We start from the raw sequence: 21780 nt of genomic DNA, 5'->3' as shown, positions 1-21780 counted from the left end.
GGGTCACATGCGTCTAAATCTCTAACAACTGGGCGTTTTTGTTTTTCGCCTCCATCAGAAAATCGGCCGCCGCGGCCTGTAATCGAACCCGCGTCCTTGTGCTCAGCAGGATATTACGCAATGATTTTGTAACTACTATACAGTCTTGTGCTCTAGTGATTCCCCCGCAAGGATTGCACCTATGGCACTGATTCTGTAACCCTTAACCTTGGGCCATGATCAACAGGTGTAAGCATTGCAGCATTTCCTATTCTTGAAATAGCGGCGTATTTGTTTTCAATACTCTTGCAGGTAGGCGTACCAATCCGGGGAATCTCATATGGCCACCGGAAAACGAAAACCTCTACTGTAGTAAGTACCTTTTAATTCTGTTTAATCGTAGACACTTTTATCTCAATGCAAAGTTTTCGCTGTGTCACTAACTTGCTTGTTTGCTTGGCCACAGGCCACCTGGACCCAACCGACTCGAGGAGGCGACTGACTTGCGTGGAACGATCGTATTTCAGCTACGAAGAGAGCGTCACAGCTTGCGCTAGGCATTCTATGTCTCTACTGCCTGACGGCTTCCATACGTCTGAGTACCGGACGTTTTTGGATGACTACGAAACGCACAGTTATCCAAGTGAAGTGAAAGCATACTGGCTGAAACATCGTAAAAGGTACGGAAAATGAGTTTTAATGTAAAACCGTGACGCGGTGCTTTAAAGAACACAATATCTGTGTATTCATTAAGTATTTTCGATCTCCCTAATTCATAAAAAAAGAACTGACTTAACGTTGCAAAGTGCCATGTTTCTGTACATTTCTCGTGGGAAAGATTGTGACAAACTGTTTTTATAAGAACCACCAGTAGGACTTTTACTTGAACTATATAGCTCTGGACGGAATGGCCAACTTATTCTTGCAGAAAAAGCGCTGGGGCTTGCCTTTAACGAAAAATAGTAAATGCCTGTGAGGCGCCAAACACATTGCTTATACTTTTTTATTTGGTGGGTTTTTTAACACGAAGACTTTAGAAGATTAATATTTAAACATTTATTCGAAATATTTTCGCTCACACTAAGTAGGTTTTTAAATGACTCTGAAGTAAATTTTTAGCCGTTATACTATTTTTGCATCACGTAGTTTGGTCTACGAAACCATTTATATCTGTGTTGAGAGGAACTCTAGAAGGTAATTTTACTTGTAGGGCTAGTAGAAGAGAGCACGCCGGAGCTCGAGCAGTGGAAGCTTCAAAACCTAAAAGAATGATGCCATATTAATCTGCAGTGGTCTCTGATATCTCTCTGTCTTCGAGATTTATACCTGGATCTCGTTCGTAAGTAATATGTAACCAGTAAGACGACATGCCACTATTTTACCACACTCATCCTTACAAAACCGACGCGAAGAACGGTTGGAAAGAATTGACCCTTTTGAACACATATCTTTAATAAAATACTGATAAATCCCGTTTCATACAAAGGCTTCATACGTAACATTGTAACATTATTTATTAAACTTGTATTAGTTAATGTAGGATTCCGTCGTCAGACGAACAAAATAACGATGGCCTTGCAGCGGGCACCAACTCTACATTTTGTTTTTGTTTATATAAGATTGTTTTTTTTTAGCTTCATGAGAGCGACAGCATGCGAATGCCGCAACAGTTCAGTGTAATTATTCTCTAAAAACAGAAAAATTATTCAGCTGTACGAAAACAGATAGTGGTCGTCTTGCCCTAATCACCGAAATATTTTCTTTTCTTTTCAGTGACAGCGAACAATGTTTTGCACTTATTGGATACGACAGACAATACACCAGGTTCGTAATGAACTGTTCGGCAAGGCTCCGCACATTCTGTGTCGGTGAGTGTCGCAAAGTATTGGTCATTTGGAGGGTGGTTGTCTGCTCCCAACGGGGAAACGAGCGGAACCCGAAAAGCTACCTCAATCTGAGGTAGCCTTTCGGGTTCCGCTCGTTTCCTACGTGTAGCTTCGGCGAATTAAACCCCCAAATTTCAAATTTTCAACATCAGCCGAAATTGCAAAATTGTAGTAATCCAAATGGAAAGCTGTTTATTACGCTTGAGAAATGCTGAAAGGTATTTTTAAAGATTTTGACGGTCTTTTTTCTACCGCCAAACACCGCACTAATAGGTAATTAAGAAAAGGTGCTGACAGGCGAGGAGTTGTAATTAGGCGTGAGGCAACGAAACGGCCTTTCGCAAGTGCTTCTCGTTAGGAAAACCGTCTGTGGGTTGTGCAGAGCGGCTGGGTTTGCTTTATGACTCCTTTTTACTGTTCATTCCGGTTTCAACCAAAGTGTTTCAACGTTCCACACCAGGAGAATAGAAAGAAAGGTTAAAATTAACAACGTCAAGGAACCCTTGAGATGTGTAAGGCAGTTACTGATACGTTTTGTTTCAAAATATATATTTTTGAAAGATGCGGGTAAATACTGCTGTTCATACATAAAATACATTTGTATAAATGATTAACCTGGTGGGTGGGGGAATTTTAATCTAGAGGTAAAATTACTTTTCTACTGGCTCTGCAGTCAGTAGCAACGGTAAAATGTAGACATTGGTATCCCTCAAAGCAATGGAAAGAAAGCAGTCTCTCAAGCGACTGCCTTCTATCTTGCTTCTGTTGTGTCGGTCAACTGAATGTTTAGCTTCGAGCTAATTTTCCGATATTTCCTCTCTGCATGTTCCTCTTTCACACGACACTTGCAAGGTGGTAAACGCGTTGTTAATGATGAATATATATTGTTAGCGACAACGCTGGTTGGATACGCGGCTATGGGTACGCGCAACAGACTGGTCCCACTGTCTTGAGGACGGCTGGGTTCACGTGTTCTACGTGTACACCAACATCTACAAGATTTGACATGATCAGTGTCACCGCTTCCTTAAAAGAGGGTGCGCTGTTAAGACACGAAGAGTTAACGCAGGCGAGCAAACAACCTCACCGAATCTACAGGGTACAGGTGGTGGCATCCTGTGGAGAGTGGCCTCTCCTGTGGAGGTGGTAGACGGCACAGAGGGGGTGGCCTCCTGATGCGCAGCTCCGTTGTCAAGAGACACAGCATGAGACACAGCCTTGAACAAAACAGCAACAGGAAGACATATTTGAACAGGCAAAATACGATGCAGTAAAAGCTCGTTAATTCGAACTAGGTTATTTTGAACTTCCGGTTAATTTGAACTCCCGCCCTGGTCCCGGCATAGCTCTGTGTATTTATACGGGGGAAGACTCCCGATAGTTCGAACTATGATCCCTTGGTTTCCATCGCTCGTGGCATAAGTTGGCCCACAGTGGTTACAATGTGTTGCAGATCCAAACCAAACTTACTAGACATGCGAAATAACGAAACAGAAAAACAACAGCGTGGCGGGCGCGCTGCCCTCCTGCAACAGCTTATTTCGCGTCTACAGAGGGCGGCGCGCCACTGGCGTCAGTGCTCCGGCGCATGCCATCATTATTTACGAAACATTATTTACGAAATCGCCTGCCACAAACGTGTAGTAGCGCCTAATTCGCGATAACGAGTCCAGAGGCGGCTTCTTTGTGTTCTGCCCGCGCAGTTTGGCGCGATTTCCACTCCTTCTAGCGCCCGCCCGCCAATTGGAACTCCGCTTAATTCGAACAATTTTATGGTACCCTTCGAGTTAGAATTAACAAGCTTTTACTCTACAAGCACGAGGACACGAAACGTGAACTAGAGGTAACTTAGAAATGAATGCAAATGCAAGAGTGAGTTCAAGATTAGACGAAATGAAACAATGATGAGCGTTAACAGGGGATGTTACGATGTAGAGCAGTTAACCAAAAGAAAAAAATTCCCCCGCATTTCCCCGAAGGGGAGTATGAGGAAGTGCGAAGCACGGGGTGATGCTATGAGGGGGAGTTTGTTGAAGTTTGGTGGCATTTTGCCCGTTAGTTACATTAACACCCCCTCGTGATCGCGTTCGGCTTAACACGCCTCGTTTGTCCCTCTGCGGAAATCTTGGTGAATTAACGTGTATGTTCGAGAGGAGGAGCGCACCGCACCGCAGCGCACCGCAGCTGCGAAGCGCCGACCGGAGTGAAGGGAGAGGAGGCGCAGTCACGTGAGAGAATGCAGAACTAGCGGGTTTGTAGTATCACGTGTACACCACGCAGTTATCAAGCCGCTATAACGCCGCTGAGTCGCCAACGCACGCCGCTGACGACGTAGTTTGAATGCGTTAAAGATATAAGGCGCGTTACTAACACTGATATCAACGTCGCGTCCGTGGCTTAGTCGGTAGAGCGTCGCGCTGCGGCCGCAAAGTCCGCAAATCGAAACCTGGCGCCGGATGCTGTTTTTTTTTAAGTGCGAATGCACTTTATAAGCGACCCCGAACCTTCCGCCGTCCGCATAGCAACAGCTGCGGGTGCGCGCGCTTTTCGTCTTCCTTAGCAACGGGGGGAGATGGGCGCTTGCTGCCTGGCCGCTGACATGGCACATACCCACGTGGGAGATTGGCCAGGAATAAGCGCGCTGCCTGGCCGCTGACATGGCACATACCCACGTGGGAGATTGGCCAGGAATAAGTGCGAAAGCACTTCTTAAGCGAGCCTGAATCGTCCGCCGGGGAGGTGGGGGCAAGTGCGAATGCACTTTATAAGCGACCCCGAACCTTCCGCCGTCCGCATTGCTCCTCCTCCTCTCCCCTAGCAACGGCGCGAGGAGCAGAGAGGAGCGTGAGGTTTGCCCCCACCTCCCCCCCCCCCCACGATTCGGTGCACGTTCCCCCCAGAGGTTTGCACCAGTGGAGTGAGGTTTGCACCTTTGAGTGAGGTTTGCACTTTGGAGTGAGGTTTGCCCCCACCTCCCCCCCCCCCCCCCACGATTCGGTGCACGTTCCCCCCAGAGGTTTGCACCAGTGCAGTGAGGTTTGCACTCACCCTCGGCGCGCGCCTCTCCCCTCGCCTGACAGCTCCCCCTCGCCGGTACTGCGCCTCTCAAGGCGATGGCACAATTACTACGCCGTGTACTCTCGGCGCAAGAAATGCATTCGCACTTCCTCACGATTCCCTTCGGGGACGTGGGGGCAATTTTTTTTTTATATAGTGTAGTGGCCTGGCTGGCGCGCCGAGAGAGGGTGTTGCGAGCTGGAGAGTAGTAAAGGGGCTTTAGGAGAGTAGGCGAGGGGGGAGAGGAGGCGCTATGCGAGCGCGACGATTCAGGCTCGCTTAAGAAGTGCATTCGCACTTATTCCTGGCCAATCTCCCACGTGGGTATGTGCCATGTCAGCGGCCAGGCAGCGCGCGCCCATCTCCCCCCGTTGCTAAGGAAGACGAAAAGCGCGCGCACCCGCAGCTGTTGCTATGCGGACGGCGGAAGGTTCGGGGTCGCTTATAAAGTGCATTCGCACTTAAAACAGTTCGGTGGATATGAAAGACCAAGTCCCACAGTATTCACCCACCGGGCCGGATGATGCACTGCTGATGGAGTCGATTCGGCTACCTATGAAGCGATGCTTCAACGTAGGCCAAGCCGTCCGAACACGATCACGGTGATTCAAGACCCGGGAGTACGTTGGAGTCCTCCGGCAGGCGGGGCGCCGATGGTGGTGTGCACACAGGCAGAATCCGTTGTCACATCAGGACGTCAAAGCAAAACTAACATGTTTCGACGGGGCTTATCTTTTTATAACCGCACCATCGCGGAGAAGGAAAGAGCAACACACTGCGCTCCCGCCGCCGTCGAGCGCACAACTTCACTCTCTGTCCCTTCTCGAATCATCGGTGCCCCTGAGCACTACAACGCTACGTTCGCTTGTCGAAAGCGCTCGAAGCTTCGACGAAAGCTGAGCCGCGGAGGTTTTATTTTTGTTATTTTATTGCCGGCGAGCCGGCGAGTGGGTGGAGTCAGTGGCGCCTCGCACGAGGGGTTTCCAGGGTTTTCCCGGGGCGAATAGAAAGGAAATTAAATGAATCATATGACTGTGTAACAAGAATTAGGAGCCGCAAGATAATATGGAGTAGCTGCACAATATTTTTAGACGCCGTACGCTGGAGTTCGTGACAATGGGTCTGCCTGCGGCGCAGTAGGCAGCTTTTCTGTGGTGGCCACTGGCACTCCCGATTTCGAGTCATGTGACTTTTATTAAAAGTACATCGATAGGTATCTCGGATATTGTTTGACGCTATTTTTAACAGGTAACTGGCTTTGGAAAATGAGTGCTTTTGGTACTGTAGTATAAACATTTACAGAAGCTTGCACTCACGCGCAAGACTTGAATGGCGAAGCTGAGTAGGTGTTTATTGACGGACACAAAGTTGAGTTTTAGTATTGTTGTTGTGTCGTGGCTGACGCCGGTGACATATAATTTCAACCACCTTATGTTGAGAAAGGTCGGAATTAGTTCGTCGTTTTGGTCGAAGTTTTCGTACGCCACTCTTCAAGCGCGACTTATCGTCACTAGAGGATGCTTTGCACACCGAGCCTCTCGAAGCGCATCCTCTTCCTCTGCCGTGCGAACTATCCGGGGCCGAGACACGTGGAGTCAATGATAACCCACAGAAGCTTCGACATTCAAGTCAGGGCTCTCGCATAGTATAGAGCGCATGCGCATGACGACACGAGGACGAACGAACGAGGGGCGTACGCTATGACGTGCCTTTCTCGTTATGAGCAAGTGTTGCTACGATACGGCGAACGGTGGAGTTTTTTTTTGTGTGTGTGTGGGAAATGCTGGCCAATTTCCGTAAGTGGGTATGCTTGGCTTGGCGAACGTGCACTCGATGCGCGCATGCACGAGCGCTCGGCTTTTTGTTCCTATTTTTAAAACTGCGGGCACCATACCCAAACGATTTACTGAACAGCTTCGGTGTTAAAAGACCAGTTACGTACACTGTTTTTAAAGAAATTTATTGACGTCGTCTAATAGCTGTTTGGTGGTAACCTATTCTCTCGCAACAATTGGTGTCCGGCCTTGTTACCTTGCAGATTTTCTAGCAGTTCATAAAAAGTGGTAATCAATAAAAAACTACAGCTCTAAGTATTGTGAATTTCCGCACGCAAGCAATCACATGCATGCTTGAGACCGTGCATTTTTTATTCTTTCCCCTATGTTTTTTTTTTCTCAGTGAAACAAGGAAATCGTAAACGGTGCGGGCAGTGCCCGGCGAACGTCAGTTGCCTACCCTGCGTTTCTGAAAATGTGGTCGAGAAATGGGGAAATGTGACGGTGAGCTCATACCACTGCATGTAGTTTTCTAAATGTTTAAATCCCTGCTTTTGCCTAAGTAAATGCTTATCATCTATTTTTCTCGTTTTCTTTAGTCATCGAAAAGTGTACAAGAAATCGTTCATGGACTTGCGGATCTGAATGAAGAAGTCACTGTCGCTCCGGACATTCAAACTATGCCGAACAGGCTAGAACATATTTTGGCCAATGTCGACACCCTCGTCGTCAACATGACCACCGCTGAAAGGGCTCATGCTACGCAGAAGCTGGCCAACAGCGTAGTTGATCTGGCTGGAAAAACAATGCAAAAGACAGACGTTTGGGCACAGATGGGTGACGTGAGTTTGTCGCGATTATCTGTGAAAACACTTAACTTGGCAAATAAAAGCTTTCTGTTTATTTCTACGTGACTTACAAGACATTCAAATTCAGGAGCAACGACTTGACACCGCTGCTGGCCTGGTGAGGACTATCGAAGATTTCGTTATCAAGATGGTCGCCTTCCAAGATGACAAATTAATGAACTTCAATCTGGGCAGTGAGATTCTAAGTGAGTATTTGGATCGCAATGCTCATCTAATTCGATCCACGGACTTCAAAACGTCCTTGAAGCGCTCGCTGAAACTTGCCCTCCAAGCTGCTTCCTTACTCTTTGTTCGTCTATTTTTTCCCAAATCTTGCCGGCAGCGCAAACAGTGGTTTGACAGCATGTCTCGCACGAAAAACATTCCGCGGAACACGTGTTTTAAACTTGTTTTCTGCCGCAAAACGCCGGATGATAATCAAGCCATATACACAAAACGCAAGCATATAACAAGTGTATTTCCGATATTAGCTCCAAGGAGATATTGCCTGCCAATATGACCCAGATCAGATCCGCCGCGGTGGCTCAGTGGCTAAGGCGTTGCGCTGCTGAGCACGAGGTCGCGGGTTCGATTCCCGGCCGCGACGGTCGCTTTTCTGATGGAGGCGAAAAGCAAAAACGCCCGTGTGTACGAGATTTCGGCGCACGTTAAAGATCCCCAGGTGGTCAAAGTTAATCCGGAGCCCTCCACTACGGCGCGCCTCATCGCCTGCGTTGCGTCGGTGCGTAAAACCCTACAATCAATCAATCAATAAAATGACCCAGATCAACATTTTTCACCAAAACGTGAGCACTCGCATTCCCCCTCTCAGTTTCGCAAGCCTAAATGCGATCCCCAATACACCTATGGTTCAACACCCCTGGTAAAAATTCCAAAAACGTTCTTGAAAAGAATTCTTTTTGGTCACTTAAAAGAATTTAAAAATGCATGTTAGACTGGCAAAATAGCCTGCTCGTACAAAGCTTAGTGTTTGAGGCAGATGTTGTAGTTAAGTTTCTATAGTGCGCTCGTTTAACGCTTTAGAACTTTATTTTTGTGAACGTAAATGTCAGTTAGACATTCTAATAGACAGAAATTCTCATACAGTGCGGGTGTCACACGCGGCGCCAAACCAATGCTTGTCCCACCATTTAAACTCGCCTTAGTTGGATCGATACATAGGAACCACCAATCATGGCAAAACAAAATTCTGCTTGATTAAGCTCTTGTGTGCTTCGCATACCTTCACCAACACTTGAAGCAGTTTGATCTTGAACGTTTTTGTATTTGTATTTCTCTGTTAGCGGTACAGGTAATGGAGGTCACAGGTGAGACCGTGAAACAAGAGATCCAACTTGGCAGTGACTCCGGTACGAAAGTATACTTACCTTCAAACTTAGTGGCACGGGACACACAGAATGTCAGCGTCATATTTTCAGAAAACCTGCTCGTGAAAGGCGTATTGGGCTGCACTGCATGTACGTCAGCAAACGTGTAAGTAGGACAAGCATCCCGGTTTTCCTTCTTTACTGTTAAGTGTTCGAGTAAAGTTTACGTCGCAGAAGGCATCATGTATTTTCTTTGTATTTGACTCCTGAAGTGAATGGGCAAATTATTAACATCGCGCCGCTGTCACCTTCGGTGGCCAAACCCCTGACCGGATATGCATAAATTGCGAGTGGGTATGCCGACGTTGCAGCCAATGCTTTAAGTATACCTCGGAAGCCATATTTCATGTGGCGTAACTTCGTGTCTATGGGTTCTAATTCTTTTCCCGCCACGGTTTTGTCTGATTTTACAGTAGCAGATACGTGCATTTTTAACCTGATATGCTGCCCACAACGCCCTGGTTTGTCGCCCTAAGCGGCGCTGAATGCTTTCTCGATAAAACTGCTTCGAGGCACCTTTGAAAGCCAGTTTTCTAAGCCATCAAACTCGATGTAGCTATTTAAAGGGACACTGAAGTGAATTTGTCAAGCTCCCGTTTTTGCTTGCACTGCGTATACTGGCTCAAATTAGCACACTTTTCATCGTTTATCCGGTTGACAAATCGGTAATTATTTTACAAAGCGCGAAAGAAGAAAAACTACCATGCGCGGTTTGCGGTGGCCGCACCAACTAAGGCTGTGACGTTGAGAGGAGGGGCGCCGTGATTGGACGATGCCCAAGGTTAGCAATCACACAAGTTTCGGTTTCGGTTCTGTAAAACATAACCAATGGCTTTGTTGGATGGGCATTCTCAATATCTCAGTAATCATCGTACCGCGCTTCTGCCATGTTGTCGGCTGTAAAATGCACAAGATAAGCCTCCTAGGACGGATTGGAATCGTAGCATTCACTAGCCGAAACCTACGCAGTGCATGAACGCCCTCCGCGTACCCGCAGACGCCCAAATGTCATGCGCTTTTCCCCCATATTTGGAGCTTGCCTCCCTCATGCCTGTGTCGTAAAAAGCGTGTTCGCACCAGGCCAAGGGTCTGTTCATTCTGGCCTGTGCCCACTGCCTGCAAGCAGTCGGTGCTTATGGCAACAGCACGCCAACGAGAACTCGCTAGCGCGCCAGTGCCAGCCTGCGCGCGTTTTGTGAACTAGTTCGTGTAGCCATGAACGTTGCGGCCCCAAAAAAGGTGAACTCAATATAGAAAACATCGGCGGAAAACAAAAAAGTTAACTTACAAAAAAAAAAACCCCGTACCCGCGGGGATTCGAACTCGTGACTCGCAAAACATTTGCGGTGAATTCCTAGCGCCCCAGACTGCTAGGCTACGGAGCGGGACGCGAAGGCCTTCCTAATATAGGGTATATATTGTACAACCGGTTTACACTTTTATTTAGTTTTGGCATTTCAAGCCGCTTAGGTGACTATTTGTTGTACTGCGATCGTGCAGTAAGCGTCGCCCGAGTTTCCACAGTAGCTCAAGTCTAGCAATTGCATTTCGTAGACGGAAAAGCGTTCGCAGATGCGTAGTCGTGCTGCTGACCGCTGTGCTTGTTCGCCCAGCGCAAAAAAGTGCTTCCCGCGCCCTAGTTTTACGCTGTACGGTTAAAATATCAGTTGATTTTATTTGCTTAGTACCTATATTGACTTCGCTGACTCTTCTCCCGCCTTCAAGAGGCCTTATATTTTCCTACTGGCGTACCAGTCAGCGAAGCGTCGCATGTGCAGCGCTTGTCTGAAGCGACCTTGACTTGGAGCTAGATACAGTGTACAAACAAACCAAGTAAAGAAAGGCACATTCTTCCATTCACAAACGTGTCCTGGCTTCGTTTCAACTAAGCGAACGAATTGCGACCAAGCAATTTTTTTTAACCTCCTTGATTGCGACGACCCGCCGGCGGCCGGCGGACGAAACGCTGGGCCGACTGACTCTGTCGGCCGGGGAGCCGTGCAGTAGCGCAGCCGTGGCGCAGCCAATTGCCAGCTCATCCCCTCCTGACGTCACACGAAAACGCCACAGAAAATGGGCGAGCGTAAAGAGAGGAGGACAGCGTTTTCGAATTAGTTTTTCTACTAAATAAAATCGCGTAAACGCGCCTAGAGTGGTCGAAACATGGCCTGGGGACTCCGGACTACAATTTGCGCTAGTAATCCCGCAATGTTTACATATCACTTCAGTGTCCCTTTAACCCTTGACTGAAGAAGGCCGACGTTATGTTGTACCAAAACCCTCCAGTTTTCTGCGATGTCGTAAACACGAATTTTCTTGCTTTTTTCGAAAACGCAACAATGACCCGTGGTGGTGTCCCAGCAACGAAAAAATTACGGTACGGGGTTCTATTTGCGGGCATTAGAAGCCTTACCTTATTCAGGGAGACAGCAAAAATTATGCTTCATGAAATATTTATATAGGCTGCGAAGATCAGAGATGGTACCGATATTATACGGCCCTTTCTTGCGACACGCCTCACAGCTCGAGTGTATTTTTTCCATAAAATCACAGCCTGATTTCCATAAACAAAATATTTCTATTTTAAACCGGTTTGGCTACGTAGCAGGCAGCGATTTCTCCTCGCTGGTTTTGAAATTTAATAGATACATGCGCATCTAAATCTCGCGTATTTTTATGCCTTTACAAAATACAGGGTGGTGCGACGATAATCGGAACACTTTAAAAAATTTTCCTGAGCGAACTCCGGCTCTGTTCGCGCTCAAACTTCACACAAAGGTCGCATTTTGTAGTCTGTTTTGTTTGACACCGGGAACAACAACGGTACTTACCTGTTTATTCTGAAAATAAATAAAAATGATTTTCGCGTATAGTAAAATGGCGGCTGATTTAGACGTGCGAGCCAGCGTAAGTTTATCTTGGAATGACGGCGCCACCTGGGGTATGCAGAGCGAAACGCGCGTTTGGTATTCACGGTAGGAAGGAGCCAAATGGTGTAGCAGACTATCAGAAAATGTGAAAGCGGGTTTTATGATCGTCTGCTAGATCAATTGGCTCCTTCCTAGGTGCATTTTCTGATCGTCTGCTGCACCATTTGGCCCCTTCCTACCGTGAATCCCAAACGAGCGTTTCGCTCTGCATACCCCAGGTGGCGCCGTCGTTCCAAGGTCAACTTGCGCTACCTCGCACGTCCAAATCACCCGCCATTTTCCCATAGGCGAAAATCACTTTTATTTATTTTCAGAATAAACAGGCAAGTACCGTTGTTGTTCCTGGTGTCAAACAAAATTGACCACAAAATGCGACCTTCGTGTGAAGTTTGAGCGCGAACAGAGCGGTGGTTCGCTCAGAAAATTTTTAAAGTGTTCCAATTATCGTCGCACCACCCTGTAGGACATCTCCATTACTTAACCCAAATTTCGGCCTGTGGTTTTCATTTAGACGTTTTTTATCTTGTTACACTTCACTAAGGTCTCCTACACGGAGTGGAGATGTTGAAGGGCAGTTTTTATGGCGAGTTTTTTAGAGTTTTTGGAAGGTTGCCGCCAACAGATACAGTCGTTTGTTGTATGTCAGGGCATTCTCCTTTAGTAACAAATGACCCAGATGATTGACACGTTTCAATTTTTAATCAAAAGGCTAACAAGAACACACTTCCATTCATGTCGGCTTTCGAAAGCTGATGAATTTGCCAGCAGAAAAGTTGTATACAAAGTGTTGCTGCCCGTGATTTCCTCGGCCGCCCATTTTCTGAATTAACATGTTCTCAGGGCCTCCTAGGGGCCCAAACAATGAGCAGGTGTGAATAATGACCTTTCTTTCGAAAGCTATTACATTTTTCGAGTAGAGTTTTGCTATTTTGGAAATTTGCTTTGCAGGTACGCATTATTTCTAAACTTGAAATGGTGTATTGAATAACTAGTAAATCTCTGATGAACTATTTTAAACCGGAAGAATATAACCCTGTAGGTCTCAACTTAGTAAAGAAATGTTCTGTCGTAATTTCATGTTTAGAAATTCCGGCGTGTACGTCAAAGGTAGTGTCGAAGAGATTCAGAAAGTAGCTTTCGTTATGTGGCTGAAGTTTAATATTACGCACTATCGTCGCCGTTTCCTTACCTTTGCATTGTTTCTTCTAATCGAATATCATGACCACCCTCTACAGATCGTCCAACAGTCCGGTTTTGGTTACGCCTTTCGTGACTGCTTCGTTGGTGGTAAATGGTACTCGCGTAACCAAGATCCCTGGCCGTGTGCAGCTTTTATTCCAATACAAGAACCCTGGATATATGGTGGAACCAAAATGCTCCTTTATAAGAATCAAGTAAGTAACTGTTTCGAGGCTCTAACTTCTTTGCCGTTCTGATGATTTTCAGTAGCGCGTAGAACATTTGTCCGATCTATTGTGAGAACTAAGTATGCTAGGCAGCTCCCATTTCCCGGCAATGTGGAGCGCGTGGAATATTGTCGAACTTAGGGTAGCAATGAGGAGCACTTAGCATGAGAGCGAGACGAGACTAGCAGCAACAGTTTTATATGCCGCTGCCAACGCAAAGAAATGAGCATTGGCGCGAGCACCGAGCGGGGTGAACACCTATGCGGAGGCGCATCGTGTGCCGAAAAATACATATGCCCCTTTTCGAGTCGTTCTCACATCCCCCGTGAGCCTAGGCCCGTCTCCTCCCTTAAACACGCCAGTTGTGGATTCGAGCTGCTTACGGGCACTCCCTTATCGCTGTCACCGTCGTCGTTAAAGGTTGGCGGCGATGAAGTCGTTTTCGTGGACGCCTGATAAGCACTGCTGAGAATCATGGCAGCCATGCGCGTTTCGTACCCCCGTTACAACCACCTAATGGGTCTTGTACATAATCGCGTTATTAACAAATAAGTCCAAGGTAATGTTCAATGATGATAATTGTGAATATGACTAGGGTGCACTGTGTTTGCAAATATTTTCCTCAGCGACCTCAACGTCAGCGTATGGAGCGAAGACGGCTGTGAAGTTGTAAAGGCGACAGATGACACCATTGTCTGTTCTTGCGATCACCTGACCACATTTTCTGTACTGATGAGTCCCACAGATTGGGCTGAAGGAAAAGAGCCCAAAGGACTTGAGTGGATCACAAAAATAGGATGCGGCATCTCAATAATCTGTCTCACTGCCTGTGTGGTAGTCTTCACGGCATGCAGGTGAGGAATTGACCATACTCATACTTTGTGACAAAAGGGAGCACAGTACACTGTACTTATTTTTTATTTCTTTCTATTCAGCTCGCTTGCTTGATTTATATTTGTTTAATTGTGCTGTTTCTGTTTTTCTTGTTTTTCTATGCTTACACAAGGATGCGTCTACGTTAATCTCACAGGAGAACTGAATCGTAGCTGTGACATGTTTTCCACGACGTTACTCTGGCTACACTAGTTAACTCTGCTTCACTGCGGAGTAGATTTTTCGCACTTCAATGTCAATATTAAAAAAAACTTGATAATGTTTTATACACTGAGTATTGAGATCCTTTGCTGTAAAAAACCTTATTCAATATGTATGGTGATCACGCATCTGATCCCCACTTCAGGCGCCTGAGGGGCATCAGTAACACAATTCACAGAAATCTGTGCCTGTCCCTCTTGCTTGCTGAAATCCTTCTCCTGGTCGGGATGAAAAAGAAAGACACTGACATTGTAAGTATGCTCTGTTCTTCTGGTTTCCACCAATTATGATTTGCTGCATGCTGACAATGAGGACACACTCATCTATATGATTTACTACGAGCAGTACTCGAGGGCACAGCTATGGTGCCGACGTTGAATGGCTGGACGGGCAGGTAAACAGTATTCCGAAGTATGTGGGAGCTTTTCGGTCTAAGGTGGGGCATTGCTTTGTATCTAATCCTTCAACACGCAGGTACAAGGGTTTTTCAAACAGTAATACGCTTTGAACAAGTCGAGAAAGGATCAGTCCTTTTGCGCTGTTCACGGACTCCACTTGTTTTTAAACATTTTAGTCTTTTAACGTTTTAACACTGAGAATATCTAAATCGGGTACTGATGCTTATTTTACGACCCCTTAACGTGATTTCTGCGAATATTTAGCCACTGCTTTACGCAGACAAAACAGTCGCTAGCTTGCGCCTCCCCTAGATCTCTTAGAGTCCACCTTAACATGGTATCCATTTCCCCCAAGGCAAAAAATAAACCACGGCACAGCAATTCGCCCAGTTTAAATTTATGAAGGTTTAAAGGTTTCATGATTCGCTTTCAACAGGTTCCCTGTACCATCGTGGCCTTCTTTCTGCACTTTCTTTTCCTCTCGGCGTTTGGGTGGATGGCCCTCGAAGGATGCCACATTATCATGCTCCTCTGGAAAGTCTTCGGCCAGAGGCGATCGTATTACGAGCGCTACTATTTGGCCGGATATGGTGAGCGCTAGTACAATTTGAAACTTTCTTTTATACACTCACGTTTAGAAAAATCTGGCCCATCGAACCACAGATACCCAAGCACCCTCTACCTCCGCCGTGGAGGGAAGCGCTCAAGACCAAGCCCCTGCCGCGCAATATGCAGGCCGGCAGGAACGACGAGAGGCGTGCCGCGCGGGCACAGGCACTCGCCCGACAGCTGGAAGCAGACCCCCGGGTCCTCTACGTGGACGCCTCACTTCCCCAGCACAGCAGCAAAGCAGTGGCCGCCGTCACGACCATCGACAAGCTGGTGACCAGCGCGTCGCTACGGACGACAGATGCCAGCCAAGCAGAAGAGATGGCCATCGCTCTCGCCCTCACGCACGGAGACGTGCATACGATCGTCACTGATTCCAAGACGGCTTACGGCAACTACCGCAAGGGGATCGTCTCCCACGCGGCCATGGCAATTCTCGCAAAGCGCAGCCCACCGGGACGAGACGTAGAGCTCGTGTGGGTTCCGGCACACTCGACAGTGGAAGGCAACGCCCTCGCCGACCACTACGCCCGCGAACTAGCAGACCGGGCCGAGGACGAGTCGGAGCTACCGCACCCAGTCACGAGCTACCGCGAGATTACCACGCTGTACAGGAGCGCCAGGTGCAGGCTTCCCGTGCCGCACCAGCAACTCGACCGCAAGCAACAAACAATAGTGCGCCGAGCACAAGCGGGGTCACTGGCGCACCCAGCTTTATTGAACAAGATGTTCCCGGCAGAACACGACCCCATCTGCCCGTTCTGCAAAAAGACGGAAGGCACCCTGCCGCACATACTGGCGGAGTGTACTGAGCTCAAGAATCCTCTACCTTCACTCCCCCTTCCCCTTCCCCCCCTACTCGAGCGATGGGAGATCTTGATGTCCAGCCCCGACCTGTCGACGCAGCAAGAGCTCGCGTCCAGGGGCCAGGAGCTATTGGACTCATATGGGACTCGTGACTAGGGTTCCACCCCGTCTGACGCCTGCGAGCGTCACCTGAAATGGGCTCAGCGAAAGTTGTTTCTCTCTCTCTCTCTCTTGTAAAGCCATTGTTTATTTAGCATAATCAAGCCTGAACCTTCTGCTTACCATTGATTTTATTTACGTCTCGTAAGATCTTTATGTACCACATATTTTGACGCAAATTCTTGGCGATACGGCAGCCTCTCTCTAAGTAGTAGTCACAAAAGGAAATTTTGAAGGCTGTATTGCGTAAAGATAAGCGTAAAATCCTACTGTGTGTATTTTTTCTGGCGCAAACAGGAGTACAGTGCAGCAACAGAGTCAAATAGAAAACAATCGGGACTCAGAAATTTCAGCAAATGAAGCATTCCCCTAAATTATTTTACGACATGGATGTAAGTGACTGGGTAAGGGATGTTATACTACTCATTTCGGCATGCTATGCCCTTCCCGGCGTACACTCGCACGTGGAGTTGAACAAGAAAACGTATGCGTGGCAAGATTCTATAGGCCGTTCGTAGCGAATTCAGCTTCGATGACGTAGAGTCATTCGCCATTTGCGGCCTTCTGCAGTCAAACCCGATTACAACGAACCCGGATAGAGCGAATTAGGCTATATATCGAACAAAGAAAGATGAGTTACGAAAATACAGTACACTCTCGATAAACGGAACTTCAAGGGACCGAAAAAATTAGTTCCGTTTAACAGGAGTTCCGTTTACTGAGAGAGATGAGTGGAAGTGCAAATTTATGTGCGTACACACTCTTCATACCATTTCATGGAACTCCAAGCACTAGAAGGTGAAAGTAGCTGGTAGTTTTTCAGGAAGCAAGAAAACTACACGAGGTTTAGGAACAGCATTCACAAAGTTGATTTGGGAACAATGAGTCGCTGTGCACTACAAAATTCATCAATTATTTTTGTTTGAGTCCTTGCAACTGCATCTTCACGGAGGGTAGCCTCAACTTCGCGAGTACTTACGAGCAACCGAATTTAGAAGACGGCAACGCGGTAATGAAGCGCGAATAGCACCACAATGACACAAACGAGGCGGCAGGAGCTGAACCCTGTAACCTCGGCGTTTTGAATCGAGACCGAACGACTGGAACAAGAAAGCTGCGATGTTGCATTCGTTGCGCTGACACGGCTAACCGCTTACGAGAGGAGGCTCACGAAGCCAACGAGGCTAAAAAACATGGAGGAAGAAAAAACAAATAAAAACGAAACAGCCGGAACCGTAAAAAGCTGATTCTCACGCCAATGAATTTCACAAGTTTCATTTCTGGTTCCGTTTACCCGGTGACCCAGAAATTTTAGTTCCGATTACCGAGAGTTTTAATACGTTATCTGAATACAAAAACAACCAACTTGCAGACTACTGTTCCGTTTAAGCGGCAATTCCGTTTAAGCGATTTCTGTTAATCGAAATTCTACTGTACACGCGAAACATATTCCCTATAACGAAGTTTACATCTTATATATCGAACTCGGTGCGCCTAGAATTGCCGCCTAAATGCATGGTTTCGGAGCGGCGATCTAGATGTTGATTGGCTGCGATGGGGATGTTGAGCCCCCAATGGAGTGACGTGAGTCCCGGCAGTGTCCATAACTGTTTCCGACGCGTTTGACTCGCGATAAAGCCCTCCCAGTCAGCGAGTCCGGACCAAGATGGAAGCATCGGCGAACTGTGGTAATAGCCCCCCAACGTTCCCGATGTTGTGCTGAAAGGAGTGCCCTTCGAGTATTGCCTTGGTGTCGACGGCGACGTTGCCCTCACTGTGAGCCCTTCGGACGCCGACACCGCCGCCGATGTCATGGCTGTTGGCGCTGCTGGAAGCACCGAAGAGGAGGAGGATGTCGCGAGTGGAAGCCGTCCGTTGCTTAATGAAGCGCTTTCGCCAGTCAGTGTGATCCACCAATATTTCTTCGATATTGAAGTACACGGACTGCAACTGATGCAAATGATGTCTCATGTAGAGAATGCTGTGCTAGTTGACGCCGCCAAAACGAAAGTGAAAACTAGAATCACCACTTCTCCAGAAAGTAGGTAGTTACAGCGGAAAGTAGCTTTATTGCTTGCAATAAATAGATAGTTGTGTGTGTGGTAATGTCATACTTTATTATGTTCGTTTTTGCATGCGGGCATGGCAGGAGAAAGGGCGGGGTGGGGGGGGGGTGCCGCGTATTGCGAAGTCTTAACAAAAAACTCGTTATTGACGGGTTGGGCTATTTCGAACTATTGTATATATCGAACTAATCTTGGCACATATTGCAGTTCGCTATAACCGGGTTTGACTGCATGAAGTGTGTTCCTCGTCGTGGCCAGCTCGCTGGTCTTCGCGTGTGGATGACCGTTAAAGAAGATTGATGGGAAAATTCTACAAAAGTGGTGTGACAAAATAAAAAATGTATGTGATACATCTGTCTCACAAACACAAAAATACGCGGAAAAACTCCGCAAAAAGGACTTTGAAAACACGAATAAAAATGGCAAAAAGGGGGTACCGTGTAACACCCTGCATTTGCACAAAAATGCAGATTTGGCGGAAGTTCAACCTTTAGTAGTTATAATAGCAGAAATGGACATAATTGGTGGGACATAAGTTTAAATAAATAAATAAATAAATAAATAAATAAATAAATAAATAAATAAATAAATAAATAAAATTTTCGCGAACATGACCTGAGGAAGTCAGAAATATGCGTCTTATACAACTTCCCTAGAAACCGAGGAAAAAAATTAGAGCCTGCAAAAGAATATTCAAAATACGAATAAAAAATATCAAGATGGCGAATAGTTTTACTCCCTGCATTTCCACAAAAGGGCAGATTTGGCAAAAGTTTCATGTTTATTCGTATACTAGCGGGAATGGAGATAATTTGGCGGACACAATATTGAAAACCCGAAAAATAAAGACAATTAGACAAAACTAAAATTCACAAAAAAATGATATTACAAAATCACAAATATACATCTTATACAACTGTTCTCAAAACCGAAGCTAAAAAAACTCCGCAAGAGAACGTTAAAAATACGGCTGTATTCAAAATACTGCCATATTTGGCTGTAAAGAACTCGTACTCTAGACAATCGGTATCAAAATGCCACGTATTTTAGACAATTCTCGGAATTTACGCACATTTTTTTATTATCCTTTGCTTCTTTTGCCTAGGCATACCCCTTGTAATTGCCAGCATCACTCTTGGTTGTCGGTACGACTCCTACCTTAAAAAAGACGACACATAGTAAGTATTTTGAGGATGATTAAATGCCACAATTTATACGATTGCCCCAACCTTTTCGTATTGGTTCTTCTACAGCTGCTGGCTTCCCTCAGAGAAAGGCATCAGGTACAGCTTCATCGGCCCTGTAGCAGCTGTTATTGTTGTGAGTATGGCTACGTTCGAAAAGCCCTTTAGAAAGTTCAATTATGTGAGGAGACCTGCTTAAGGTACTGTTGGAGGTCTACATTTCTTAATATAAGGCCACTGATATTTCTCATTAGAGGTAGATTCTTTTTCTGTCTATCACGCCCCCCAAATTTACCTATCTCTGGAAACCATTTCTACATTGCACCCGGAACGCCTCTTCACTTGTTTCTTGTGCCGCAGCCTCTCTAGTGCAAAACATGTGATAGGGCTGGTTTCAGGTAAATTATTTCGCATCTGCCCCGCCAACCGCATAATATGCTTTGAGGAGAAGCTTACAATATGACTGCGAGTTTGATCAATGGGTGGCTGAGCATGCAGGTTTCAACTTATCTTGCTGTTCATGATCGCAATTAACAATCTGCCCATGGTTCAGTGCTTGAGGGCTGCTAAATTTTACTGAGCGTAAATCTCCAGTGAAACCCCACCATTCAGAAAGAGAATTGACAGTGAAATGAAGTTGTAAAAATTTTATTTGGGTATGCAATATGTACCTGTGCTCACTGAATTTCTTATTTAGTCCCTTGTCAAAAGCCTAGCGCCTTAGTTTATCTCGAAAGCGGGGAAAGCGGCGAAACACTGGACGCCACTAATGTATGCCATAAACGTTCCGCACTAAGTTTCGCCTATTTAGAGTTTCATTATATTCAATGTCAGCTGTGAGGATTTCAATCTTTGTATAAATTAGTCAATATTGCTTTCGATGTTTTTGTCACACAGTTTCGAACGTTCAGACGTGCTTTTAGTTCATTAAATTTCTTCTTACAGACTAGAGAGCGTATTATCTTGACCGGCAACAGTTTACAATCCGTTGAACGTAACGTTACTCTTCTGAGCATGTTTTTTGTAATAATGTACTTGTAAACTGGCAGAAAATTCACGAAAAGACGTACACGTTGCTGAGGTAATATAACTAATATATTTGGAGAATGTTATAACCTTTCTAGGTTATTTTTTTAAACGGACGCTGCAGACCGTAGTGAATATTTCCTGGTTGTTGTGTTACATTTTACTGCTTCCAGAGCATTTTTTTTGTTCTTTAGGCAATATTGCTTCGAAAGAGACCGTTTACCAAGTAACTTTAGCAATGCTATATTTGCTGTCATCACGGTGCCCTCCCTGCACTGTATGTGTGCAAGAATGACGCTTAACCAGTAAGGATAATATATATCCCTCGCAAACTGACACTAAACTAAAATAAATTAACTAATTGCCTTCAAGTTAACAAAATTAGGTTAAGGAAACCAATGTAATATTAAGCCACATTGAAAACGGACTGACCGTAGTTCACGAGGTACCCGCACCAAGCACGCAGCGTTCTGACCTCTCGGCGTTAACACTATAATAGAAAAGCCTATACTCCCATAGCACAGAAAAATATTAATAATATCCGATTCTCTCGAAATTCCCGCAACAACTAAGACAATATCAACCACTTTTTAATGCCCTTGAAATGGAACGGAAAAGAAAACAAGAACACATCCAAGCACTCAATATTTTGACGTTTTTGCACATCTCTATTTATCCTGTGAATTTGCGTATGCACGTTGTATGACTCAGTGCCTACCAGCCCGTGATAGTTTTTTTCTAATTTCGCGTAATCATTGAGCCTAACACATTGCTAACTGGTATAAGGTTTCTATGACGCGCACAAGCACAAGTAATACATAGGTGCTCTTTTAGGCCCCTGGCTTCTTGTATCCTCCAAGAACTGATGCGCTTGTTCGTGTATTTTTATTACAACTGCTCAAGCATGGTTAATATTAGTGAAAAGTAGGTGCGATCGTAATGCCTAGTAACAGCCTAGTAACCTAGTAACCCAGCCAAGGATGCCTGGTAACAGCGCAAACAACACGACACACGAAGAGATGAGGGCACAAACACGGCGCCGTGTTTGTGCCCCCTTTTCGTCTTGCGTCGTGTTGTACGTTTGCGCTGTTACTAGGCATAATGTCCCAACTCAGCCAATCGTCCGCTTTAGCTTCAATTCAAAGAGCATTTGTTAGGTTCAAGTTA

At 46.0% G+C, this 21780-nt stretch overlaps 2 protein-coding genes across 4 annotated transcripts in view; one reads left to right on the top strand and one right to left on the bottom strand.

Moving 5' to 3' along the window:
• The window catches only part of LOC144170483 (uncharacterized), a 42375-nt gene extending 38560 nt beyond the window's left edge, over positions 1–3815 (bottom strand). For both annotated transcript variants that reach the window (XM_077700318.1, XM_077700317.1), the window contains exon 1: positions 2953–3815. Coding sequence is in view for 1 of the 2 variants with exons in the window: in XM_077700317.1 (XP_077556443.1) it covers positions 2953–3072 (120 nt within the window). In the remaining variant the exon portion in view is untranslated. The remainder of the gene's footprint in view (positions 1–2952) is intronic.
• The window catches only part of LOC144170482 (uncharacterized), a 78201-nt gene that overhangs the window by 40574 nt on the left and 15847 nt on the right, over positions 1–21780 (top strand). The window contains exons 9-21 of one of the 2 annotated variants that reach the window (XM_077700315.1): positions 292–351; positions 446–659; positions 1753–1847; positions 7101–7201; positions 7297–7539; positions 7634–7751; positions 8850–9039; positions 13099–13257; positions 13896–14123; positions 14510–14615; positions 15199–15352; positions 19509–19581; positions 19657–19723. In XM_077700315.1, coding sequence (XP_077556441.1) covers positions 292–351; positions 446–659; positions 1753–1847; positions 7101–7201; positions 7297–7539; positions 7634–7751; positions 8850–9039; positions 13099–13257; positions 13896–14123; positions 14510–14615; positions 15199–15352; positions 19509–19581; positions 19657–19723 — 1808 coding nt within the window. The remainder of the gene's footprint in view (positions 1–291; positions 352–445; positions 660–1752; positions 1848–7100; positions 7202–7296; positions 7540–7633; positions 7752–8849; positions 9040–13098; positions 13258–13895; positions 14124–14509; positions 14616–15198; positions 15353–19508; positions 19582–19656; positions 19724–21780) is intronic. The other variant, XM_077700316.1, reaches the window with a different exon arrangement.

Source organism: Haemaphysalis longicornis, unplaced genomic scaffold (genome assembly GCF_048455015.1).
Source record: "Haemaphysalis longicornis isolate Haplotype H1 unplaced genomic scaffold, Haemaphysalis longicornis Haplotype H1 scaffold_2, whole genome shotgun sequence".
Lineage (NCBI taxonomy): Eukaryota > Metazoa > Arthropoda > Arachnida > Ixodida > Ixodidae > Haemaphysalis > Haemaphysalis longicornis.
Note: the sequence above shows the minus strand (reverse complement) of the source record. Positions and strands in the feature narration are given on the sequence as shown.